Here is a 22,870-nt window from a genome sequence, read left to right as displayed (position 1 = left end):
TTTACTGAACATTTTGACCCTAATTTGCAAGGCAGTGAGAAGTATTTAGCAACTAGGAAAGAATAAGGTGACTTCAGTCTAAGCCATCTGGTGTTTGAGAAGACAGCCAGCTGAAAGTCATGTAGAAACCTTTCCCCCATAAGAATGCTTATTAGTGGATTTCAGATGGGTTTTTGCATATTTTATTCATTCATAAAATATTTACTTGATACCTATTCTGTGCTAGGCATTGTGAGTATACTGTGGCAAAGAAAACAGACTTCACCCCTATGCTAAAGAAGCATTCACTCTGGGTAAGAGACAGGTATTAAAATCCACAATAGTCTATGCCACACTGGGACTTTAATTCAGAACAACAGAGACTGAGCCACTGAATGTTCAGAACTGCAGCTTAAAGTTATGGATATAGAAGGAGGCGCAGAGAGATATGTGAAAGTCAAATTTATGAGGGAGGGGAAATTATGAGTAAGTCAAAGAATTCCATCTGTAGAGAGAAGAGAATAAAACAAAGAGGAGCAAAAGACACAATGGAAGAGACCATGCAGTCCATGAGAGAAAGAGAAAACAGCCAGGTCCACAGTGTCGGTCAACATACATCCTTGTAATAAATCCTCTTCCCACTATCGCAAATCAAGAGGGTATCTGTCTCTTGAAATCAAAAGCTCCCTCCCCTCATTAACCTAAACCATCAACGCTTACAAACGTAGACTCTGAGAAATATCCTTAATGCTCTGATATACACATTGCATTCTCTGATGGCCTTGCAATGCTAACTTGAATGGAACAAGATCAGCCCCATCCCAGAGGGCGTGCACACACTTAGACGAGACAGGAAGAAGAAAGAGGAAACTGGCCAGCACAAAGGACCACTCTGTCAGCCACTCAGGCTAAAATTGGCCACAAATTCCAGACTGTATTTCATCTGGAGTCTGCTGTTTATATAGTGTTATTTATGTTAACTGTATAATTCAATTACATAAATCTCATTCTATAATATGGGATCTCAACAACGTGTAGTCTCATGTACACACTGCTATATTTAAAATAAATAACCACCAACGTCCTACTATATAGCACAGGGAACCGTGCTCAATGTTATGTGGCGGTCTAGATGGGAGGGAAGTTTCGGGGAGAATGGATACATATATACATATGGCCAAGTCACTTTTCTGTCTGTCTGAAATTATCACAACATTGTTAATTGGTTATATTCCAATATAAAATAAAAAGCTTTAAAAATACAAAAAAAAAAAGAATAAAAAATTTACAAAGCAAAACAAAAACAAACAAAAAAACCCCAAAAACCAAAGGGTAGTCTCAATAACTCTTGCCTGGAAAATCCCATGGACAGAGGAGTCTGGTAGGCTGCAGTCCATGGGGTCGCTAAGAGTTGGACATGACTGAGCGTCTTCACTTTCACTTTTCACTTTCATGCACTGGAGAAGGAAATGGCAACCCACTCCAGTGTGCTTGCCTGGAGAATCCCAGGGACGGGGGAGCCTGGTGGGCTGCCGTCTCTGGGGTCGCACAGAGTTGGACACAACTGAAGCGACTTAGCAGCAACAGCAGCAGCAGCAGTCTCAACAAGTCATTTTCTTGTTTTCATAAAGTCTCGAGTTAATGATCCATCCAGAGACACTTGGACTAGGGGTTCTAATTATCACAGCCAGGACTGCAAAGCCCAGAGAGGGCAAAATGTGGTAAGGAGCACCCATTGCAAAGCATTATTTGAATGAGATTTCTTTTTTTTTTTTTTTTTTTATTTATTTATTTTTTAACTTTACAATATTGTATTGGTTTTGCCATATATCAACATGAATCTGCCACAGGTATACACGTGTTCCCCATCCTGAATCCTCTTCCCTCCTCCCTCCCCGTATCATCCCTCTGGGTCATCCCAGTGCACCAGCCCCAAGCATCCAGTATCGTGCATCGAACCTGGACTGGCAACTCATTTCATATATGATATTATACATGTTTCAATCTTCCTGGCTATTCCACACGTTATTAATACATTGTCATGGCTGCAGACAGAATTAAACATACACTTAATTACAAGTAGTTTAATAAAGTGCTTTCCTTTGCCAATGGATAGAATTTGTATGCATCAGCACATGGCTGTTTGCTAAAGTCTCACTCATTTCTAGGAAATTAAGCTTTTGCACTGCTAAAAAGACAGCTATACGATGGAAGATGATTTGAAATTGCTTTTAGGCTTTCAAAAGCACAGAGCAAAGCAAATTTCAGCTTTTGAATGAATACTGACATATGCAGCTTATTTCCAACTAAGAGGAATCTCACAGCCTGGGTATCTATGACAATTTTTCCTTTCAACTGTTTAGGAAATAACACAGCTGATTAGACCAGAGTGTTACAAAATGAGGATAAGGCAGTAAAAAATTTTTTTAATTATACAAAGAGAAATTCAAAGAAAAGCAGACGAATGAATTATGCAAACCAGCTCTGGCAACGTTTCATAAGTTTAAAGGTTCAAGTGCAGTTAGCTCTTCACTGTGTAATATGTGAGGCCTCTGGCATGGGATATGGATGCAGAGAGCTATCTAATCAGAAGAGGGTGTGGGTAATGGGACAGTCACAGGCAGTGAGGGGTTACCCACTCGGTGACACCATGCCCTTGAGACTGCTGGAGATAGGGGTAACGCTGAGCTGTTTTCAAAGTACCAACACGGCACGCGCCTCTGACATTCTGTGATGAGATATTTTCTTCAGCTGAGCTGGGCAGAAATAATGTGGCTGCCAAAGTAAATAAGGAGTGAACAGAAGAGTCAAAACAAATCACCAGAAAACCAGGCAGAGGAGGTCCCTTTTCTGGATAACCTCTTTCAGAAAAACAAAAAAACTGAAGCCTGAGAAACAACGAGTGAAAAACATGCCTCTAGCTTATCCAGTGGTCCAGAAATCAAAAATGGCAGGAAATAAAGGGAGAAAGATTGAAGCTGAATATAATAGGAATGAAGAAAGTCTGCAATAGCTTTTTTAAAAAAATTTAAGTATGTAAAGATCTGTCTAGTTCTTCATTCACGGAGTATCACATACTTGCCCAAGGAAGGTATCTGAATTAGAGCAACCTGAATTAGAGCAAGCCATCCTGGTTTGCCTGGGACTGAGTACTTCCCAGAAGTACTTTGAGTGTGCAGATCTGCAAATCTGCAAAACTGGGGAGAATTGGAAGGTAGGTCATGTTGGTCTTCAGAAAAGATGGAGTACTTTTCAGTTACTACACTGACGATTGGAACAGGTTCCATTTCTTTCTTTTATAATACATTCTCCTGGGTGGGAGGCTATAGAGAGGGAATGGCAAGTCTTTATGACTGTGAAATACATACTTTCTAGCAAAGAGGGAGAATCTCGTTAAAACAAAAATAATTTCTAACATGTTTTATGGAGAAGGCAATAGCACCCCACTCCAGTACTCTTGCCTGGAAAATCCCATGGACGGAGGAGCCTGGTAGGCTGCAGTCCATGGGGTCGATAAGAGTCGGACACGACTCCGCGACTTCACTTTCACTTTTCCCTTTCATGCATTGGAGAAGGAAATGGCAACCCACTCCAGTGTTCTTGCCTGGAGAATCCCAGGGAAGGGGGAGCCTGGAGGGCTTCCGTCTATGGGATCGCACAGAGTCGGACACGACTGAAGTGATTTAGCAGCAGCAGTAGCTGCAACATGTTTTATCTAGGAGTTGTTATTAAATGTTTTAAAATAAAAAGTTTATAAAACTTAGAAATGAATGCTTCAGTTGAATCCTAACTTTTTTTTAAATTGGTACAGTACTAAGTAGCCAGGGGATTAAATATATATAAACTCTCCCATGGTATATGCACTGCTTTCACTGATTTGTTGTGCAGAGATAGAACCTCACATGGGGCATCTTTCCTAGTTCTAAGTGGAAAAAAGAAATAATAGGGGTGAGCATAGTTTTGCCTTTTTATTACTGGAACATAGAGATCTTTAATGCGCCACCACGTAAAAAAATGACTGGCGAGCACTATTTAGTGAAATGAAATGGCTGAATGGCAAATAAGCAATGCTAATTGAGAGTCCCTTGGACTGCAAGGAGATTCAACCAGTCCATTCTGAAGGAGATCAGCCCTGGGATTTCTTTGGAAGGAATGATGCTAAAGCTGAAACTCCAGTATTTTGGCCACCTCGTGTGAAGAGTTGACTCACTGGAAAAAACTCTGACGCTGGGAGGGATTGGGGGCAGGAGGAGAAGGGGATGACAGAGGATGAGATGGCTGGATGGCATCACTGACTCGATGGATGTGAGTCTGAGTGAACTCCGGGAGTTGGTGATGGACAGGGAGGCCTGGCGTGCTGAGATTCATGGGATCACAAAGAGTCGGACACGACTGAGCGACTGAACTGAACTGAACTGAACTGACTGAATTATAAAATAACTAGCCAATGTTTCTTTCATGTCAGAATTGCATTCTTTATATTATTAAAGCTTTGAATTCCTGAGTACTCAACTCACTGGTCAACTAGTGATAGGAAACTCTAAGTTAAAGGGATTTTGAAAGATTTAGGAGTACTTTGGGGGATAAAGGAAAGCCTACGAATATCATGTGGCTCTAGCAGTTAATTTCAGGCACAGTTTCCACTTTAATGAGCCAAAAGGGAAAGACGATCATAATTCCTACCACTGAACTGTGGGGAAAGCATGAAGGCGAAGAACATGGTGACTATGATACCTTCTAGTTCCTCTCTTCTAATGATCTACGACTTTCATTCTGAACCCAAGCACATTTTCCTCACCACACCCATCCATACATTTCATTCTTTTTTTTTTTTAAATAGATGATTCTGCTTTTTATTTATTTATGTATTGGCTGTGCTGCCCAGCTTCAGTTCAGTTCAGTTCAGCCACTCAGTCATGTCGACTCTTTGTGACCCCATGGACTGCAGCACGTCAGGCCTCCCTGCTGATCACCAACTCCTGGAAGTTGCTCAAACTCATGTCCATTGAGTCCATGATGCCATCCAACCATCTCATCCTCTGTCGTCCCCTTCTCCTCCCACCTTCAATCCTTCTCAACATCAGGGTCTTTTCAAATGAGTCACTTCTTTGTATCAAGTGGCCAAATTATTGGAGTATCAGCTTCAGCATCAGTCTTTCCAATGAATATTCAGGACTGATTTCCTTTAGGATTGACTGGTTTGATCTCCTTGCAGTCCAAGGGACTCTCAAGAGTCTTCTCCAACACCACAGTTCAAAAGCATCAATTCTTTGGCACTCAGCTTTCTTTATAGTCCAACTCTCACATCCATACATGACTGCTGGAAAAACTGTAGCTTTGACTAGATGGACCTTTGTTGGCAAAGTAATGTCTCTGCTTTTTAATATGCTGTCTAGGTTGGTCATAACTTTTCTTTTAAGGAGAAAGGGTCTTTTAATTTCATGGCTGCAGTCACTGTCTGCAGTGATTCTGGAGCCCAAGAAAATAAATTCTCTCACTGTTTCCATTGTTTCCCCATCTATTTGCCTTGAAGTGATGGGACCAGATGCCATGATGTTAGTTTTTTGAATGCTGAGTTTTAAGCCAACTTTTTCACTCTCCTCTTTCACTTTCATCAAGAGGCTCTTCAGTTCTTCTTCGCTTCTGCCATAAGGGTGGTGTCATCTGCGTATCTGAGGTTATTGATACAGGATCCTAGTTCCCTGACAAGGGATTAGATTCAAGGGAAAACTCTAACTCCTAACAACTGGACTGCCAAGGAACTCCATCCTGTCCACTTTTTTCTTTTTCAAATTTATTTATTTTTATTAGAGGATGATTGCTTTACAATATTGGGTTGGTGTCTGAAATATATCAACATGAATCAATCATAGGTATACAATATACAGCCCTTCCCTCTTGAGACTCCCTCCCACCCCCCACCCCCCACCCTGTCCATTCTTAATCTTCAAAGGTTTTAACAACATTTATCAGTGCTACTGTCTGCAGAAGAGGCACCTGGTGTTTTTGTTGAGTCCATATTAACCCAATACTTTAAATCATAGTACTGAAGGGAAACCATTCAATATCACGGTAATCCAAGTCTATGCCCTGACCAGTAATGCTGAAGAAGCTGGTTGAATGGTTCTATGAAGACCTACAAGACCTTCTAAAACTAACACCCAAAACTAACACCTTTTCATTATAGGGGACTGGAATGCAAAAGTAGGAAGTCAAGAAACACCTGGAGTAACAGGCAAATTTGGCCTTGGAGTACAGAATGAAGCAGGGCAAAGACTAATAGAGTTTTGCCAAGAGAACGCACTGGTCATAGCAAACACCCTCTTCCAACAACACAAGAGAAGACTCTACACGTGGACATCACCAGATGGTCAACACCGAAATCAGGTTGGTTATATTTTTTGCAGCCAAAGATGGAGAAGCTCTATACAGTCAGCAAAAACAAGACTGGGAGCGGATGTGGCTCAGATCATGAACTCCTTATTGCCAAATTCAGACTTAAATTGAAGAAAGTAGAGAAAACCACTAGACCATTCAGGTATGACCTAAATCAAATCCCTTATGACTATACACTGGAAGTGAGAAATAGATTTAAGGGACTAGATCTGATAGAGTGCCTGATGAACTATGGATGGACACTGTACAGGAAACAGGAATCAAGACCATCCCCAAGAAAAAGAAATGCAAAAAAAGCAAAATGGCTGTCTGCGGAGGCCTTACAAATAGCTGTAAAAAAAAGGGAAGCAAAAAGCAAAGGAGAAAAGGAAAGATATAGCCATTTGAATGCAGAGTCCCAAAGAATAGCAAGGAGAGATAAGAAAGCCTTCCTCAGTGATCAATGCAAAGAAATAGAGGAAAACAATAGAATCGGAAAGACTAGAGATCTCTTCAAGAAAATTAGAGATACTAAGGGAACATTTCAGGCAAAGATGGGCACAATAAAGGACAGAAATGTAGGGACCTAACAGAGGCAGAAGATATTAAGAAGAGGTGGCAAGAATACACAGAAGAACTGTACAAAAAAGATCTTCATGACCCAGATAATCACGATGGTGTGATCACTCACCTAGAGCCAGACATCCTGGAATGTGAAGTCAAGTGGGCCTTAGAAAGCATCACTACAAACGAAGCTAGTGGAGGTGATGGAATTCGAATTGAGCTATTTCAAATCCTGAAAGATGATGCTGTGAAAGTGCTGCACTCAATATGCCAGCAAATTTGGAAAACTTAGCAGTGGCCACAGGACTGGAAAAGGTCAGTTTTCATTCCAATCCCAAAGAAAGGCAATGCCAAAGAATGCTCAAACTACTGCACAATTGCACTCATCTCACACGCTAGTAAAGTAACGCTTAAAATTTTCTAAGCCAGGCTTCAGCAATACGTGAACCGTGAACTTCCAGATGTTCAACCTGGTTTTAGAAAAGGCAGAGGAACCCGAGATCAAATTGCCAACATCCAATGGATCATGGAAAAATCAAGAGAGTTCCAGAAAAACATCTATTTCTGCTTTCTTGACCATGCCAAAGCCTTTGACTGTGTGGATCACAATAAACTGGAAAATTCTGAAAGAGATGGGAATACCAGACCACCTGAACTGCCTCTTGAGAAAACTGTATGCAGGTCAGGAAGAAACAGTGAGAACTGGACATGAAACAACAGACTGGTTCCAAATAGGAAAAGGAGTACGTCAAAGCTGTATATTGTCACCCTGCTTATTTAACTTATATGCAGAGTACATCATGAGAAATGCTGGGCTGGAGGAAGCACAAGCTGGAATCAAGATTGCCGGGAAAAATACCAATAACCTCAGATATGCAGATGACACCACCCTTATGGCAGAAAGTGAAGAGGAACTAAAGAGCCTCTTGATGAAAGTGAAAGAGGAAAGTGAAAAAGTTGGCTTAATGCTCAACATTCAGAAAACTAAGACCATGGCATCCAGTCCCATCACTTCATGGCAGATAGATTGGAAACATGGAAACAGTGTCAGACTTTATTTTTCAGGGCTCCAAAATCACTAGTCACTGGTGACTGCAGCCGTGAAATTAAAAGACACTTATTCCTTGGAAGGAAAATTATGACCAATCTAGACAGCATATTAAAAAGCAGAGACATTACTTTGCCAACAAAGGTCTGTCTAGTCAAGGCTATGGTTTTTCCAGTGGTCAGGTATGGATGTGCGAGTTGGACTGTAAAGAAAGCTGAGCACCAAAGAATTGATGCTCTTGAACTATGGTGTTGGAGAAGACTCTTGAGAGTCCCTTGGACTGCAAGGAGATCCAACCAGTTCATCCTAAAGGAGATCAGTCCTGGGTGTTCATTGGAAGGACTGATGCTGAAGCTGAAACTCCAAACTTTGGCCACCTGATGTGAAGAGCTGACTCATTTGAAAAGACCCTGATGCTGGGAAAGATTGAGGGCAGGAGGAGAGGGGATGACAGAGGATGAGATGGTTGGATGGCATCACCGACTCGCTGGACATGGGTTTGGTGAACTCTGGGAGTTGGTGATCGACAGGGAGGCCTGGCGTGCTGCGGTTCATGCAGTCGGAAAGAGTCGGACACGACTGAGCGACTAAACTGAACTGAACTGAAGGGAGTGAAATGTCCCTAACTTGGTATATCTAAGTGGGGTGACTGAAATTCCTGCAACAAGAGTAGTCCCCTTGGGACTGAGAGAAACTAGATCCTGTGTGGCCTTGTTTCATGGAAGAAAAATCTGAAATTGATTAGTCACTTTTTCAAACGTCATGATGTGAATTACTTTCTGTACTTGTACAGAATCCAGAGGTTCTGTACTAGTCAATGCACCTTCAGGGCTGGCACTTCAGGTAGGAGAATCCACGTGATTCTAAGTAATTTAAATAAAATTACTCGAATAGGGTGGTGTGATAGCAATACTACTGTCATAGGATCCTGGGTACTAACATTCACTTCAGAGGTCCTGTGTTTAATAGAGTAAATCTGAGTCCATTCAGCAATGGAAAATAAAGGGTGAGAGACGAGAACGACCATGGGTACTGTAATGTTGGAGGTTTGCAAGTCTCTGTGGAGGAGACGTGATTCCCTCTTGCAGAGAGAGTGATGATTGTCATTTTACACATACAGAAAAATTACAGAGCTCAAAGAGCCAGGGTCAGCTTTTGGTAACACAAGCCAGCTTGTAGCTAAATAGGATTAAAGGATTACATTTCATTTATATATTCAATTGTCTGCCTATCTGCTTTCCTCACCATGCATTATGAAACTGAATACCATAGTACTGAGGCAACTTGAACTTTGTACTTCTTAAATGTACTATTTCAACTTCTCTGAAAAGGAAAAGGGTATCTGGTGCAAGAAAAAGGGTATCTGGTGCAAGCAAAATGAAATCCAGTACTATAGTGTATAACCCAAATGGAAATTCAGGCTGGTCATATAAAAACACACATATGAAACAGGCTTGTGGGTCCTCGTCTCTCAAGACCCTTTTCTGTCTGCATCGCATCTTTTCTTCTGTGAATCTAGAGGAAGCAATGAAGGAAAGTCCTCCTTCTTCCAGAGTAGAAGTATTCAGTAGCCCATCCTTCCAGCTCATCTTTCTGTTTGTGGCAGATCGAAAATGGCCACAAGTTCTTTAACACTCTCTGCATGGAGATGTAGGGTTTATGTCCTATCTCCTTGAATCTGAGCAGCCTCTAGATTCCTTTGACTAGCAGAACACTGTGGAAGTGATGCTGGGCCAGTAAATCCAATATCTAAGTTTAAGGGGTTGGAATACTTGCTCTTGGAGCCCTTGGAGCTCTTGGGAGCTGCCACATAAGACGCTCATATTCTTGATGGAAAGGGACTAGGTCAGTCACCAGCTGTGTACCACCAAGTGGTAGTCATTTGAAGTCACTAAATTTGGGGGAAGTTCACTGCACAGAAATAGACAACCAGAACCTTGTTCTAGAACAAGGGTGGCAACTTTGATGGGCTGGCTACCTTGGGCCTGCCTCCTACTTCTATAAACAAAGTTTGATTGGAACACTCACATTCAATTACACTATGTGTGGCTACTTTCCTGCCCCCAAGGCAGAGTTGAGTAGTTTTGTAAAGACCACATGGTCCACAAAGCCTAAAATATTTACTCCTTGGCACTTTACTCGAAATGTTTGCTGATCCCATTCTTAGAAGAAGCCTCACTCATGAAACCCATGATTCTCTCTGCAGGAATACATATATATATATATATATATATATATATATATATATATCATTATATATATATATATATCTCATTATATATATATATATATATCATTATATAATCATTATCTAATGCTGGAATCAAGATTGCCGGGAGAAATATCAATAACCTCAGATATGCAGATGACACCACCCTTATGGCAGAAAGTGAAGAGGAACTCAAAAGCCTCTTGATGAAGGTGAAAGAGGAGAGTGAAAAAGTTGGCTTAAAACTCAATATTCAGAAAACGAAGATCATGGCATCTGGTCCCACCACTTCATGGGAAATAGATGGGGAAACAGTGGAAACAGTGTCAGACTTTATTTTTGGGGGCTCCAAAATCACTGCAGATGGTGACTGCAGCCATGAAATTAAAAGACACTTACTCCTTGGAAGAAAAGTTATGACCAACCTAGATAGCATATTGAAAAGCAGAGACATTACTTTGCCAACAAAGATCCATCTAGTCAAGGCTATGGTTTTTCCAGTGGTCATGTATGGATCTGAGAGTTGGACTGTGAAGAAAGCTGAGCGCCAAAGAATTGATGCTTTTGAACTGTGGTGTTGGAGAAGACTCTTGAGAGTCCCTTGGACTGCAAGGAGATCCAACCAGTCCATCATAAAGGAAATCAGCCCTGGGATTTCTTTGGAAGGAATGATGCTAAAGCTGAAACTCCAGTAATTTGGCCACCTCATGTGAATAGTTGACTCATTGGAAAAGACCCTGATGCTGGGAGGGGTTGGAGGCAGGAGAAGAAGGGGACAACAGACGATGAGATGGCTGGATGGCATCACTGACTCGATGGACGTGAGTCTGGGTGAACTCCAGGAGTTGGTGATGGACAGGGAGGCTTGGCGTGCTGCAGTTCATGGGGTCGCAAAGAGTCGGACATGACTGAGCCACTGAACTGAACTGAACTGATATCATATATAGTAACCTATCTGTTGCCATTCAGTCTCTAAAGTCTGTCGGATGAGAAGACAGAGATCTTATGCTGACTTGGCAAAGATATACGACCTCTGGAAAGTCAGTTCATCTCTCTTGGTTTCAGTTCTCTCATTTGGTAAATGATCAGTCTTTCCCTAGAATTGTTCCATGAAACACTATATCGACAGGATGCTCTGTGGAAAAATGGTTCTATAGCCAAAATTTAGGAGAAGCAATGTACACTATCCTAATGGAGCTATAAAATATCTATTAGCATATTAAAGCTTTTGCAGTAAAGAGAACAGTCTATGTTTGTTTACATAAATGTTGTCTCAAACACTTTTAGTACCAAAATGCTTTCTACCTATTGAACTGCATACTGGGAAAAACACACGCCAGGAAATACTACACCAGGTGCTTTTCAAGGTCCCTTTTTTCTTCAATAGTCCCTGAGTTCATTTTTCTAGGTACAGAGAGTTAATCTTTTCAGTACATTTTTAGACTTCCCTTTCTAAGGACTGCTGCCTGTAATTTCTTAGCCATGCGAGACTCAGCTAGTGCAATTTGCTGACTTTCAGATTGGAGATGCAGTGGCCAATTAAGGAAGTTGCAAATTCTCCTAGAGGAACTAAAATGACGCAGTGATCAGCCATCTTTGGATGACAATGATAATTACGGTTTTGAAGTGAAGTAGGGGAAATGCAGATACATTTTGAGATTACTACTAGTTTTTATAATCTGAAGATTTTCTCAAAAATTCCAAAATGAGTATACAGTTCCTTCTTAGTATTACCAATGCTATTCAAACAATACCAAATGAACATGTTTAACAATGTGAATACGGAGTGTATACAGAATATTAAATACAAAGTAACCTTGCTTATCCAGACTACTTGTTTAAGATTCCAGGTTATCAAACCAGTTATACAAAACAACAAAGTGTTTATCCTGCTGACATAACAACAGGGCAAAGCTGCCTTCCCAGTGCATCAGGATGTTGGAGATTCCTGACATGAGGACACAGCGTAAGGCCGCTCACAGTACCATCTGCATTGAAGTCCACTATCTTCTCTTGGTTCCAGTTATTTCAGATGTAATATGTTGTACTCACACACAACTACTCAACTACCAACCCTCTCAGCAGCTAAAATATATCAATATTAATAAGACAAGTTATTTTTCTCTAGTAATTATTAGAGATAAATGTTAATAAACACATTCTGTAAAAGGATCAAATTCATAAGGAACAAGTTTAGTTCATCTGAAATGCATCTCAAGAAATCACATACTGAGACTTCTTATAACATCATTAACCAAAACTTGTATAGATATTCCTCTAAACCAGTGTTAGTCAACAGGCAGTGATGGCTTTTCCTATGTATGAAGATATTTTCAGTTGCCACAACTCAGTAGTTGTTACTGGCCAGGGATGATGCTAAACATCCTACAATGCACAGGACAGGTCCCTATAACAAAAAATTGACCAACACACAATGTGGAGCAACCCTGATCTAAATTGTTCTTTTTTTCAAACTTTAAACTTTTTATTTTGTATTGGGGTATAGCCAATTAATAATATTGTGATTGTTGTTGTTCAGTTGCTCAGTTGTGTCCAGTCCTTTGCGACCCATGGACTGCAGCATGCCAGGCTTCCCTGTCCTTCACCATCTCTCAAAGCTTGCTCAAACTCATGTCCATTGAGTTGGTGATGCCATCCAACCATCTCATCCTCTGTCATTTCTTTCTCCTCCTGCCTTCAATCTTTCCCAGCATCAAGGTCTTTTCCAATGAGTCGGCTCTTCCCATCAGGTGGCCAAAGTATTGGAGCTTCAGCATCAGTCCTTCCGATGAATATTTAGGATTGATTTCCTTTAGGATTTACTGGTTTGATCTCCTTGAGTCCAAGGGACTCTCAAGAGTCTTTTCCGAGACTCTTGTTATGATAGTTTCAGGTAAACAGCAAAGGGACTTAGTCATACATATACATGTATCTGGAGAAGGTAATGGCAAGCCACTCCAGTACTCTTGCCTAGAAAATCCCATGGATGGAGGAGCCTGGTAGGCTGCAGTCCATGGGGTCGCTACTAGTCGGATGCGACTGAGCGACTTCACTTTCACTTTTCACTTTCACGCAATGGAGAAGGAAATGGCAACCCACTCCAGTGTTCTTGCCTGGAGAATCCAAGGGACGGCAGAGCCTGGTGGGCTGCCATCTATGGGGTCGCACAGAGTCGGACATGACTGAAGCGACTTAGCAGCAGCAGCAGCATACATGTATCCATTCTTCCTCAAAACCCCTTTCCATCCACGCTGGCACATAACATTGAGTAGAGTTCCATGTGCTATACAATAGGTCCCTGTTGTTTATCCATTTTGAAGCAGTGTGTACACTTGCAGATGACACCACGCTTATGGCAGACAGTGAAGAGGAACTAAAAAGCCTCTTGATGAAAGTGAAAGAGGAGAGTGGAAAAAGTTGGCTTAAAGCCCAACATTCAGAAAACTAAGATCATGGCATCTGGTCCCATTAGTTCATGACAAATAGATGGGGAAACAGTGGCTGACTTTATTTTTCTGGCCTCCAAAATCACTTCAGATAGTGACTGTAGCCATGAAATTAGAAGACCCTTACTCCTTGGAAGGAAAGTTATGACCAACCTAGATAGCATATTAAAAAGCAGAGACATTACTTTGCCAACAAAGGGCCATCTAGTCAAGGCTTTGGTTTTTCCAGTGGTCATGTATGGATCTGAGAGTTGGACTGTGAAGAAAGATGAGCGCCGAAGAATTGATGCTTTTGAACTGTTGTGTTGGAGACGACTCTTGAGAGTCCCTTGGACTGCAAGGAGAGCCAACCAGTCCATTCTGAAGGAGATCAGCCCTGGGATTTCTTTGGAAGGAATGATGCTAAAGCTGAAACTCCAGTACTTTGGCCACCTCATGCGAAGAGTTGACTCATTGGAAAAGACTCTGATGCTCGAAGGGATTGGGGGCAGGAGGAGAAGGGGACGACAGAGGATGAGATGGCTGGATGGAATCACCGACTCAATGGCCATGAGTTTGAGTGAACTCCGGGAGTTGGTGATGGACAGGGAGGTCTGGCATGCTGCAATTCATGGGGTTGCAAAGAGTCGGACATGAATGAGCAACTGAATTGAACTGAACTGAACTGAGTGTGTATATGAACTGCTCTTTTAATCTAAAAAAGATCTATGAAGTAATATCTGTAAGGATATTCATGACCTCACAGATTGTTTGCCAACTGCTGACTCAACCAACTGGAATCTTATTAGACTACATGCTTCTTGAAGGCAGGAATGTGTCTTTGTCTCCTTAGCATCTAGCAAGGTAACAGGTCTAATGCTTAAATAATGGCATTTAGTTCTCACCAAGAGGGTTGATTTTAGGTGATGAGAAATGAAATATTTCCTACTATATCAGTAAAAAGGATGTCACAGTCATCAGCAATTGCAGCCCTCCAATGTGAGCTGGTGAGCCTTAAAGGCACTTTAGGAAGGAAAAGAATACCAGTCACAGACTGCAGCCACTCCCTACAGTGAGCCCCAGGGGAGCTCAAGATGTAAAAAAACACAGCGTACGGGCCCCAGTTAGCTGAGATGCACATGAAAGGAATGATTTCAGTGAGCCCAGACTCTTGCACCTTCCCATTCATATAAAACTGCTAAATTCCTTAACTTGAGATATCTGGTTTGTTTTTGTTTTTGTTTTTCATTAAAAATAATCTTTTGACGTTAAGACTACCTACCCTTTGTTGCAAAACTTCTATTTAACCTGGTTCCTCTCTCACCTCCTCAGAGCAGTTCTCTCAGGGTTACTTGAGATGCTGTCTCTCGGGCTTATAGTCCTAAAAATTCCCATGGAATAAAACATAACCCTCAACTTTTAGGTTGTGAATATTTTTTAAGTCGACAGTGAGCTACACAGAACTGAGATGAATAAATCTTCGAATTTGTCTGATTTAACCATACAGAGGCATGGATACCATGTCCTCAGAGGTGCACACATGTGGTTCTGTGAAACATCTTAACGATGTTTTGAAACAACAGGCATGTTACTTGACTTGACATATCTTCTGTTTAATTTTATACTCTTCTCTTCCCTGGGCTCTACAACCCTCATGATCTCTATAACATGTCTATGCTGATCACATCCAAACTCTAGGTAGAATGAGAGTGTCAAAGTAGGGAAGGGATGTCAGAGGCCACAGCCTTTGGTCTTCACCACAGGAGATTCCTTCCACAACACCTGACATCAGGTCCCAGGTCCCACTCCACTCCCACCCCTACCTCCAACTGAATGCAATTAGAGACAGGCTCTCTACTTAGACAGCCATTATGGAATGCCTTCCTCCTTTTGGGTAAGTCTGATTGCTGTGCCAAATGAAATCAGATAGGCCCAACTGCTCTCAAGTCCACCCAGATCTGCTCCTCAAACTCTACAGATCTTAGCCACACGTCTGGGACCTCCTGGAAGCAGTGCCGCTCTCACAGGGTGAACTCAGACATGGTCCATGAAATCTGAGATGTTTAATTGGCATCTTTGCTTTTGTACATTTCCCTCTTCATTTTCCACCATTCAAGCAAGTGGCAGGGTCTGTGCTTCCTTGTCTGCTGAGAGAAGGGGTGTTTGTTACAGGAAATTGCCTGCTCTCCATTTCCCCTTCTGGATTTTGTGTCCTTAAAACCTAAACTGGTTGGAAACATTTTGTGCTAACTGCCTCTGGAAACAAATGAAGGTGGGGATACTTTTAGATACAACAAAAGCAAAGAGGAAGTTCCTTTAATAGCAATGGGGGGTGGGCGGGGCAGAGGAAGATACTGACAGAGAAGGGCGCTCTCTTGCCAATGCCCCAGAGAGGAGGGGCTATGTGTCTCCCTGCCTTGCCAAAGACCCCTTGCTCCCAATAAGGTCTGATGCAACACAACATCCATTCTTTTTCAAGATATTTATTTGGCTACACCGGTCTTAGTTGCGAAATGCAGGATCTTTAGTTGAGGCATACAAACTTTCAGTTAAGGCATGTGGGGTCTAGCTCCCTGACAAGGGGTTGAACCTGGGCCACTGGCATCGCAAGCTCAGAAGCTTAGCCACTGGACCACCATGTAAGTCCCACAGCACCCATTCTTAAGGACCATGTGGATTTGGTCAATGAATTGGTTCTCTGAATTGGAGCTCCTCCCCTCACTCTCTCAACTTTCTTGCCACCCCCACCCTTACCATTTGGGGGTCCTTGTTCTGCTCTTGGTTAGGGTAAAGGCAGCTGCAAGCATGGCTAAGCATCCTGCCTGCCCAAGTGGGCTAGGGGTCAAAGTGGAAAATGTGCTGTTTCTCACACAGTGAACTTGGGGGCCAGAAATCCATCCACACGACACAGCTATGTGTCCTAGTGGAGCGGTACAGTGGACACAGCTTTGGAGTCAGACATATCCAGGGTTGAGTCTTGGGGCTCACTTATTTTTTTATTTATACTGGAGCACAACTAATTGTTACTTCCAATAAATTTCTTAATGGGGACTTAGCTTTCTCCTGGAGAAACTAAGAATAGTGTTATTTACTCTGGTGTCACAGAGGTGTATGCCCCCATTGCCCTGGAGTGAGGACCTGCTGTGATGAGAGCAGTCAGCAGATAGCCTTGCATTGCTGTGCCTTCAGGATCCACCAGGTATTCAAGCAAGGCCATGCTCTCCCTGGGCTGCTCCTAGACACTGCCTGAGTATGGAGACTAGAGCCAGAACATTTCTGCCCAAAATGAGGGTCCTCTGCTGCTACTGCTGCTAAGTCACTTCAGTCGTGTCCGACTCTGTGCAACCCCATAGACGGCAGCCCACCAGGCTCCCCCGTCCCTGGGATTCTCCAGGCAAGAACACTGGAGTGAGTTGCCATTTCCTTCTCCAATGCATGAAAGGGAAAAGTGAAAGTGAAGTCGCTCAGTCGTGTCTGACTCTTCGTGAACCATGGACTGCAGCCTACCAGGCTCCTCCGCCCATGGGATTTTCCAGGCAAGAGTACTGGAGTGGGGTGCCATTGCCTTCTCCGGAGGATCCTCTAGTACTCTGGGAATCCCCAGCTCCTAGGGGGAGACTTTATCAAGGCTCCATCACAGTCTGAAGGTCTTCCTCCCCACTTTTTCCTTCCTTCTTTCCTTTCACTGAGTCAGAATTGCATCAGATCTGGAGGCTCTCCTTCCAGTTCTGCTTCCGTTCCCCTCCACCCTTTTTTTTTTTTCTCATAGGCATTTGTTGTTGTTGTTCAGTTGCTCTGTCATGTCCGAATCTTTGCAACTGCATGGACTGCAGCACACCAGGCTGCCCTGTCCTTCACTATCTCTGAGTTTGTTCAAACTCATATCCATTGAGTTGGTGAGCCTATCTCATCCTCTGTTGCTCCCTTCTCCTCCTGCTTTCAATCTTTCCCAGCATCAGGGTCTTGTTCAGAGAGTTGGCTCTTCACATCAGGTGGCCAAAGTATTGGAGTTTCAGCTTCAGCATCAGTCCCAGTGAATGTTCAGGACTGACTTCCTTTAGGATTGACTGGCTTGATCTCCTTGCAGTCCAAGGGACTCTCAAGAGCCTTCTCCAGAACCACAATTCAAAAGCGTCAATTCTTTGGCGCTCAGCCTTCTTTATGGTCCAACTCTCACATCTGTACCTGACTACTGGAAAAACCATAGCTTTGACTATATGGACCTTTGTGGTTGATAGTGAAAGTGATGTCTCTGCTTTTTAATACACTGTCTAGGTTCATCATAGCTTTCCTTCCAAAGAGCATCTTTTAATTTTCTGGCTACAGTCACTGTCTATTTCTGCTTTATTGACTATGCCAAAGCCTTTGACTGTGTGGATCACAATAAACTGTGGAAAATTCTGAAAGAGATGGGAGTACCAGACCACCTGACCTGCCTCTTGAGAAATCTGTATGCAGGTCAGGAAGCAACAGTGAGAACTGGACATGGAATAACAGACTGGTTCCAAATAGGAAAAGGAGTACGTCAAAGCTGTATATTGTCACCCTGCTTATTTAACTTATATGCAGAGTACATCATGAGAAACACTGGGCTGGAGGAAGCACAAGCTGGAATCAAGATTGCCGGGAGAAGTATCAATAACCTCAGATATGAAGATGACACCACCCTTATGGCAGAAAGTGAAGAGGAACTAAAGAGCCTCTTGATGAAAGTCAAAGGGGAGAGTGAAAATGTTAGCTTAAAACTCAACATTCAGAAAATGAAGATCATGGCATCCAGTCCCATCACTTCATGGCAAATAGATGGGGAAACAGTGGAAATGGTGTCAGACTTTATTTTTTGGGGCCCCCAAATCACTGCAGATGGTGATTGCAGCCATGAAATTAAAAGACGCTTACTCCTTGGAAGGAAAGTTATGACCAACCTAGATAGCGTATCAAAAAGCAGAGACATTGTTTTGTCAACAAAGGTCCATCTAGTAAAGGCTATGATTTTTCCAGTGGTCATGTATGGATGTGAGAGTTGGACTATAAAGAAAGCTGAGTGCCAAAGAATTGATGCTTTTGAACTGTTGTGTTGGAGAAGACTCTTGAGAGTCCCTTGGACTGCAAGGAGATCCAACCAGTCCATCCTAAAGGAGATCAGTCCTGAATATTCATTGGAAGGACCGATGCTAAAGCTGAAACTCCAATACTTTGGTCACCTGATGTGAAGAGCTGACTCATTTGAAAAGACCCTGATGTTGGGAAAGACTGAGGGCAGGAGGAGAAGGGGACGACAGAGGATGAGATGGTTGGATGACATCACCGACTCGATAGTCATGGGTTTGGCTGGACTTCGGGAGTTGGTGATGGACTGGGAGGCCTGGTGTGCTGTGGTTCATGGGGTTGCAAAGAGTCGGGTATGACTGAGCGATTGAACTAAACTGAACTGAACTGTCTGCAGTGGCTTTATAGCCCAAGAAGATAAAATCTGCCACTGTTTCCATTTTTTTCTCTTCTATTTGCCATGAAGTGATGGGACCAGATGCCATGATCTTAGTTTTTTGAATGTTGACGTTTAAGCCAGGTTCTTCACTCTCATAGGCACTTTCCCTAATAAATCTGTACTTTGAATTCACTTAAGTGTCTGCTTCTCAGAAAACCCAACTGATATAACTACCCCTAGAAAACTGTTCTAAAAATTTAAAACAATAGCATAGTTCCTGTCTTTTGGTAGCTGCTCAGTTCAAGGTTAGCTTCCTCCAAGTGGGATGCATTATAGGGTCAGGGACTGAGTAACACACTTCTATATCTACTCAGTACTTTAAGCATGGATTCCATGTGTAAGTGAACTTCAGTAGTCAGCAATGTGAAGTTAGATTTCTTAATATAGCATTCCAGACTGACCTATCAAAATTATCTGCAGGCAGGTAACCATGTTTGGGTGTGTGAACAGGTGGCTTGGATTGTGAGAGAAGGAAATTGGCTTGGGTGCCAGGAAGACCTAAATCTAATCTTAATTTGCTATGTACCTTAGGGAAATCACTTAACCTCTCTGTCTTCAGTTGACTCAACTATATAATGGGGATAGTACTGCTTAATTGACTAATTGTGAGGGTTAGAGATAATCTAGGTAAGGCATCTAGCACAGAGTCTGGCACATTAGACACTTGTCTAATGTGTTGCCTGTATATCCTGATTCTTACCCTGTAGTCTTAGTGCCTCTACATCATTTCATTCATTCAATATTTATTGCGGGTCTACTATGATAGGAACTTGAGACATAACAGTGAAACTGACAGGCACAGATCCTCACAGTCTGACAGGTCGGCACGTCATAGTACAAAGTACATCCAGTAATTATAACAGAAACATTTAGATGCTGCTTATTATGTGCTAGGTACTGTTCTAAGAGCTTTACTATACATTCACTCATTGAGCCTTTATATCAATCCAACCATATATCTGCTCAAGATGAGATAACTAGGGATGTGATAGATTTGGGTAGATTTGAACCCAGGCAGTCAGCTTCAGAGTCTTTATTTTTAACAGCTACATTGTTGCTTCTCTAAACATCTGAATTAGATTTTTATGGCTCCACAGAGCACAAATGATCCTTATACAAGTATATAACAAAACCTAGTAAATTAAATTAGTAGACAGTTATTTCCTTAGAGAAACAGTTATTTCCTTTACAGAAATAGTAAATCAGCCGAGCAGGTGTAGACACTTGTGACCCACATGACACAGTTACCATCCCCCAACCTCCCACTTCCTCACTATTTGCTCAGCTTTGAACTCAGCAGCTGTTCTCTGGCAGTGGCCTTAGAAGAAAAATTGTTATAATACAGTTTTTCACCTTACTTAGCCTTGACCTTTTCATCTGCAGTAACCACAGGGCTCTTCTGGTTCTAATAAATTCTCAATTTTCGGTGTCATAATCTTTTATGCCTATCAGAACTTTCTGGCAGACAAGTTAAAGTCAAATCAGTGTGTCTTATTTGTTGTTTTCTTTTCATAAAAGCATCCACATGACTGCATTAAGTAGTTTGCTGAGTGTCTGCAAGGCAATCAAGGTGGCACTAAGGACATTGGACCCTGGACACTAAGTTCATTTCTTATTACGTGGCAGACAATAACCAAGCTTTGGATGCCTGGGTAGCCAAAGTGACAGCAGCAGTTTGTTCCAAGAAATCCTTTAGGTTTATGACAACATACCATTATCATGACCATTCTAGAATAAAAATGACAATGCTAATATGATAAAAACCCACCAGCCTCTTCTAACTAGTCAAGAATGATTAAGACAAAAAAAAATGATTGTACTTACAGGGGGACACTGTGCAAGTTTATCAGCTGCTACCAGTTGAACATTTAAGTGTTTACTTTGAGACTTTCCTCTCGATTTAATCAACCGCTGTAAAACCTGATAGAAGAAGACATGAATCTGAGATACTATCAGTGAGTTGAAAGAGAACCAAATAAATCAAGATTTTTTTTTTCAGAGTCTGTTTAACTCTGAGTATTTAATAGGGAGGAAACACAAAATGACAAGTTTGGTATACATATAAACTCTCTAGCGACATCATTCAGTTACACTGGCTTTCAGTTACAGTGGATTTGATATGTCCATCCTATTCTTGCTGCATATGAGGTCTTGGTGGGTTCTTAAGTCCCCTTCCTAGATTTTATCCAGAGATTTCAAAAAGAGCCCTGCAAAAGTGGAGGCACTGATCTGTACCAGATCATTTATGTCCAAATTCAGTTGAGTAGCATTTTGGTTCACTATCTTGATGTCTGATCAATATCAGAGTCACTTATATATTTGACTCTTTATATCATTGATAATTATTAAGGCATTCCAGTCTAATCTGACATTAACAGGACAATTTCATCTTCAAAATCTAGGCAAAACATTTGCACTGGTATATTGCTACATATAAACCAGTGATATACCTATGTCTTTTGGGGCACTGCTGTGTCCCAAATGGCATTTTTCTATATACTCCTCTTTCCCTTAATTATTTTTTAGCTGAAATAGGATGCTTCCTTGCAAATAGTACTAATCTATGAGGCTCTATGATACCACAGCACACATATCCACGAGGGGACCGGTTCCTGCACTTATGGACTCACTGGCGATTGGGGCGAGAGGGTTGAACTCTATTCCGCTGCAGTGAAGGGTGCTTGACTCCCCTTCAGTTCTGGGTCAGCGACTCTAAGTGGTCAAAGCCATTTCACTCCATTCTAATGATTGCCCAAAGGTCCTGGCTTGGTCAGAACTCCAAGCCCGCCCTGCACAGAACCAGTGCCTGGAGAGATGGAAGGCTGAGGAGGTCAGGAGGGTTGGGAAGGGCACATGCTTCCCCTGGGAGAGGAGACTACTGGTCCGGTTTGAAGTCGAATACGCATTTAAGCAAGAAAATGAACTCTTGGAGCCACTGGAAAGAAACTGATTGTTAAGGTAGTACCTCCCAAGGGTATCTATTTCATATTCACTTTTTAGAACATCATCACGTTTTTAAAATTAAAAAACATCCAAGTCAAAAGGGACCAATTTAAAAATAAATAAATAAATGGATATATAAAAGTTTGTAAGGGAAAAAAGGGACCGATTTGAGGCTGTCTCACTTTTATTTTTGTCTCCCCCATTGGCATAAAGATACATGGCAGATACTCCATTGTGCTTCATCATAGAATAATTATATTCCTTGAAGGATTCTCCAGGCCAGAATACTGGAGTGGCTAGCCTTTCCCTTCTCCAGGGGATCTTCCCAACCCAGGGATCAAATCCAGGTCTCCTGCATTGCAGGCAGATTCTTTACCAGCTGAGCCACTGGGGAAGCCCAAGGACACTGGAGTGGGTAGCCTATCCCTTCTCTAGCAGATCTTCCCGACAACCAAACCGGGGTCTCCTGCATTGCAGGCGGATTCTTTACCAACTGAGCTATCAGGGAAGCCCTGAAGAACCCAACCTAAACATAAATGCACAGATCTATAAAGTTTCCACGAGAGATGTTATACAGTAATGTTTGGCTTTAGATTTATGGTAAATATTTGTGTGCTTCTTGAACTATTTTCTCTCTCAACTGGGGAGATAATATAGGTGATATAAAAATCAATTTTACCAAGAGATTTACCAAGATAGCCCTAAAATCTCTGAAAAGCCAGACTTAACTTTTCATCATCTTTCCTGCTTTGTTTTGTTGTTTTTTTTTTTTTTTTTTTTTGCTTTTTTATTATATTCTTGCATAACTGCCTGGTTTGGGAACCACACAGACAGTGAGT

At 42.0% G+C, this 22,870-nt stretch overlaps 1 protein-coding gene across 9 annotated transcripts in view; it reads right to left on the bottom strand.

Moving 5' to 3' along the window:
* CACNB4 (calcium voltage-gated channel auxiliary subunit beta 4) overlaps positions 1 to 22,870 on the bottom strand; it is a 282,377-nt gene that overhangs the window by 4,852 nt on the left and 254,655 nt on the right. For 8 of the 9 annotated variants that reach the window (XM_025261447.3, XM_025261438.3, XM_044935349.2 and 5 more), the window contains one exon: positions 20,913 to 21,008. In XM_025261447.3, coding sequence (XP_025117232.1) covers positions 20,913 to 21,008 — 96 coding nt within the window. Of the gene's footprint in view, positions 1 to 1,881; positions 2,755 to 20,912; positions 21,009 to 22,870 lie in introns of those variants that run through there. The other variant, XM_044935379.2, reaches the window with a different exon arrangement.

The sequence above is a fragment of the Bubalus bubalis genome, chromosome 2 (genome assembly GCF_019923935.1).
Source record: "Bubalus bubalis isolate 160015118507 breed Murrah chromosome 2, NDDB_SH_1, whole genome shotgun sequence".
NCBI lineage: Eukaryota > Metazoa > Chordata > Mammalia > Artiodactyla > Bovidae > Bubalus > Bubalus bubalis.
The sequence above is the reverse complement of the archived record's forward strand: the minus strand, read 5'-3'. Positions and strand labels throughout refer to the sequence as shown.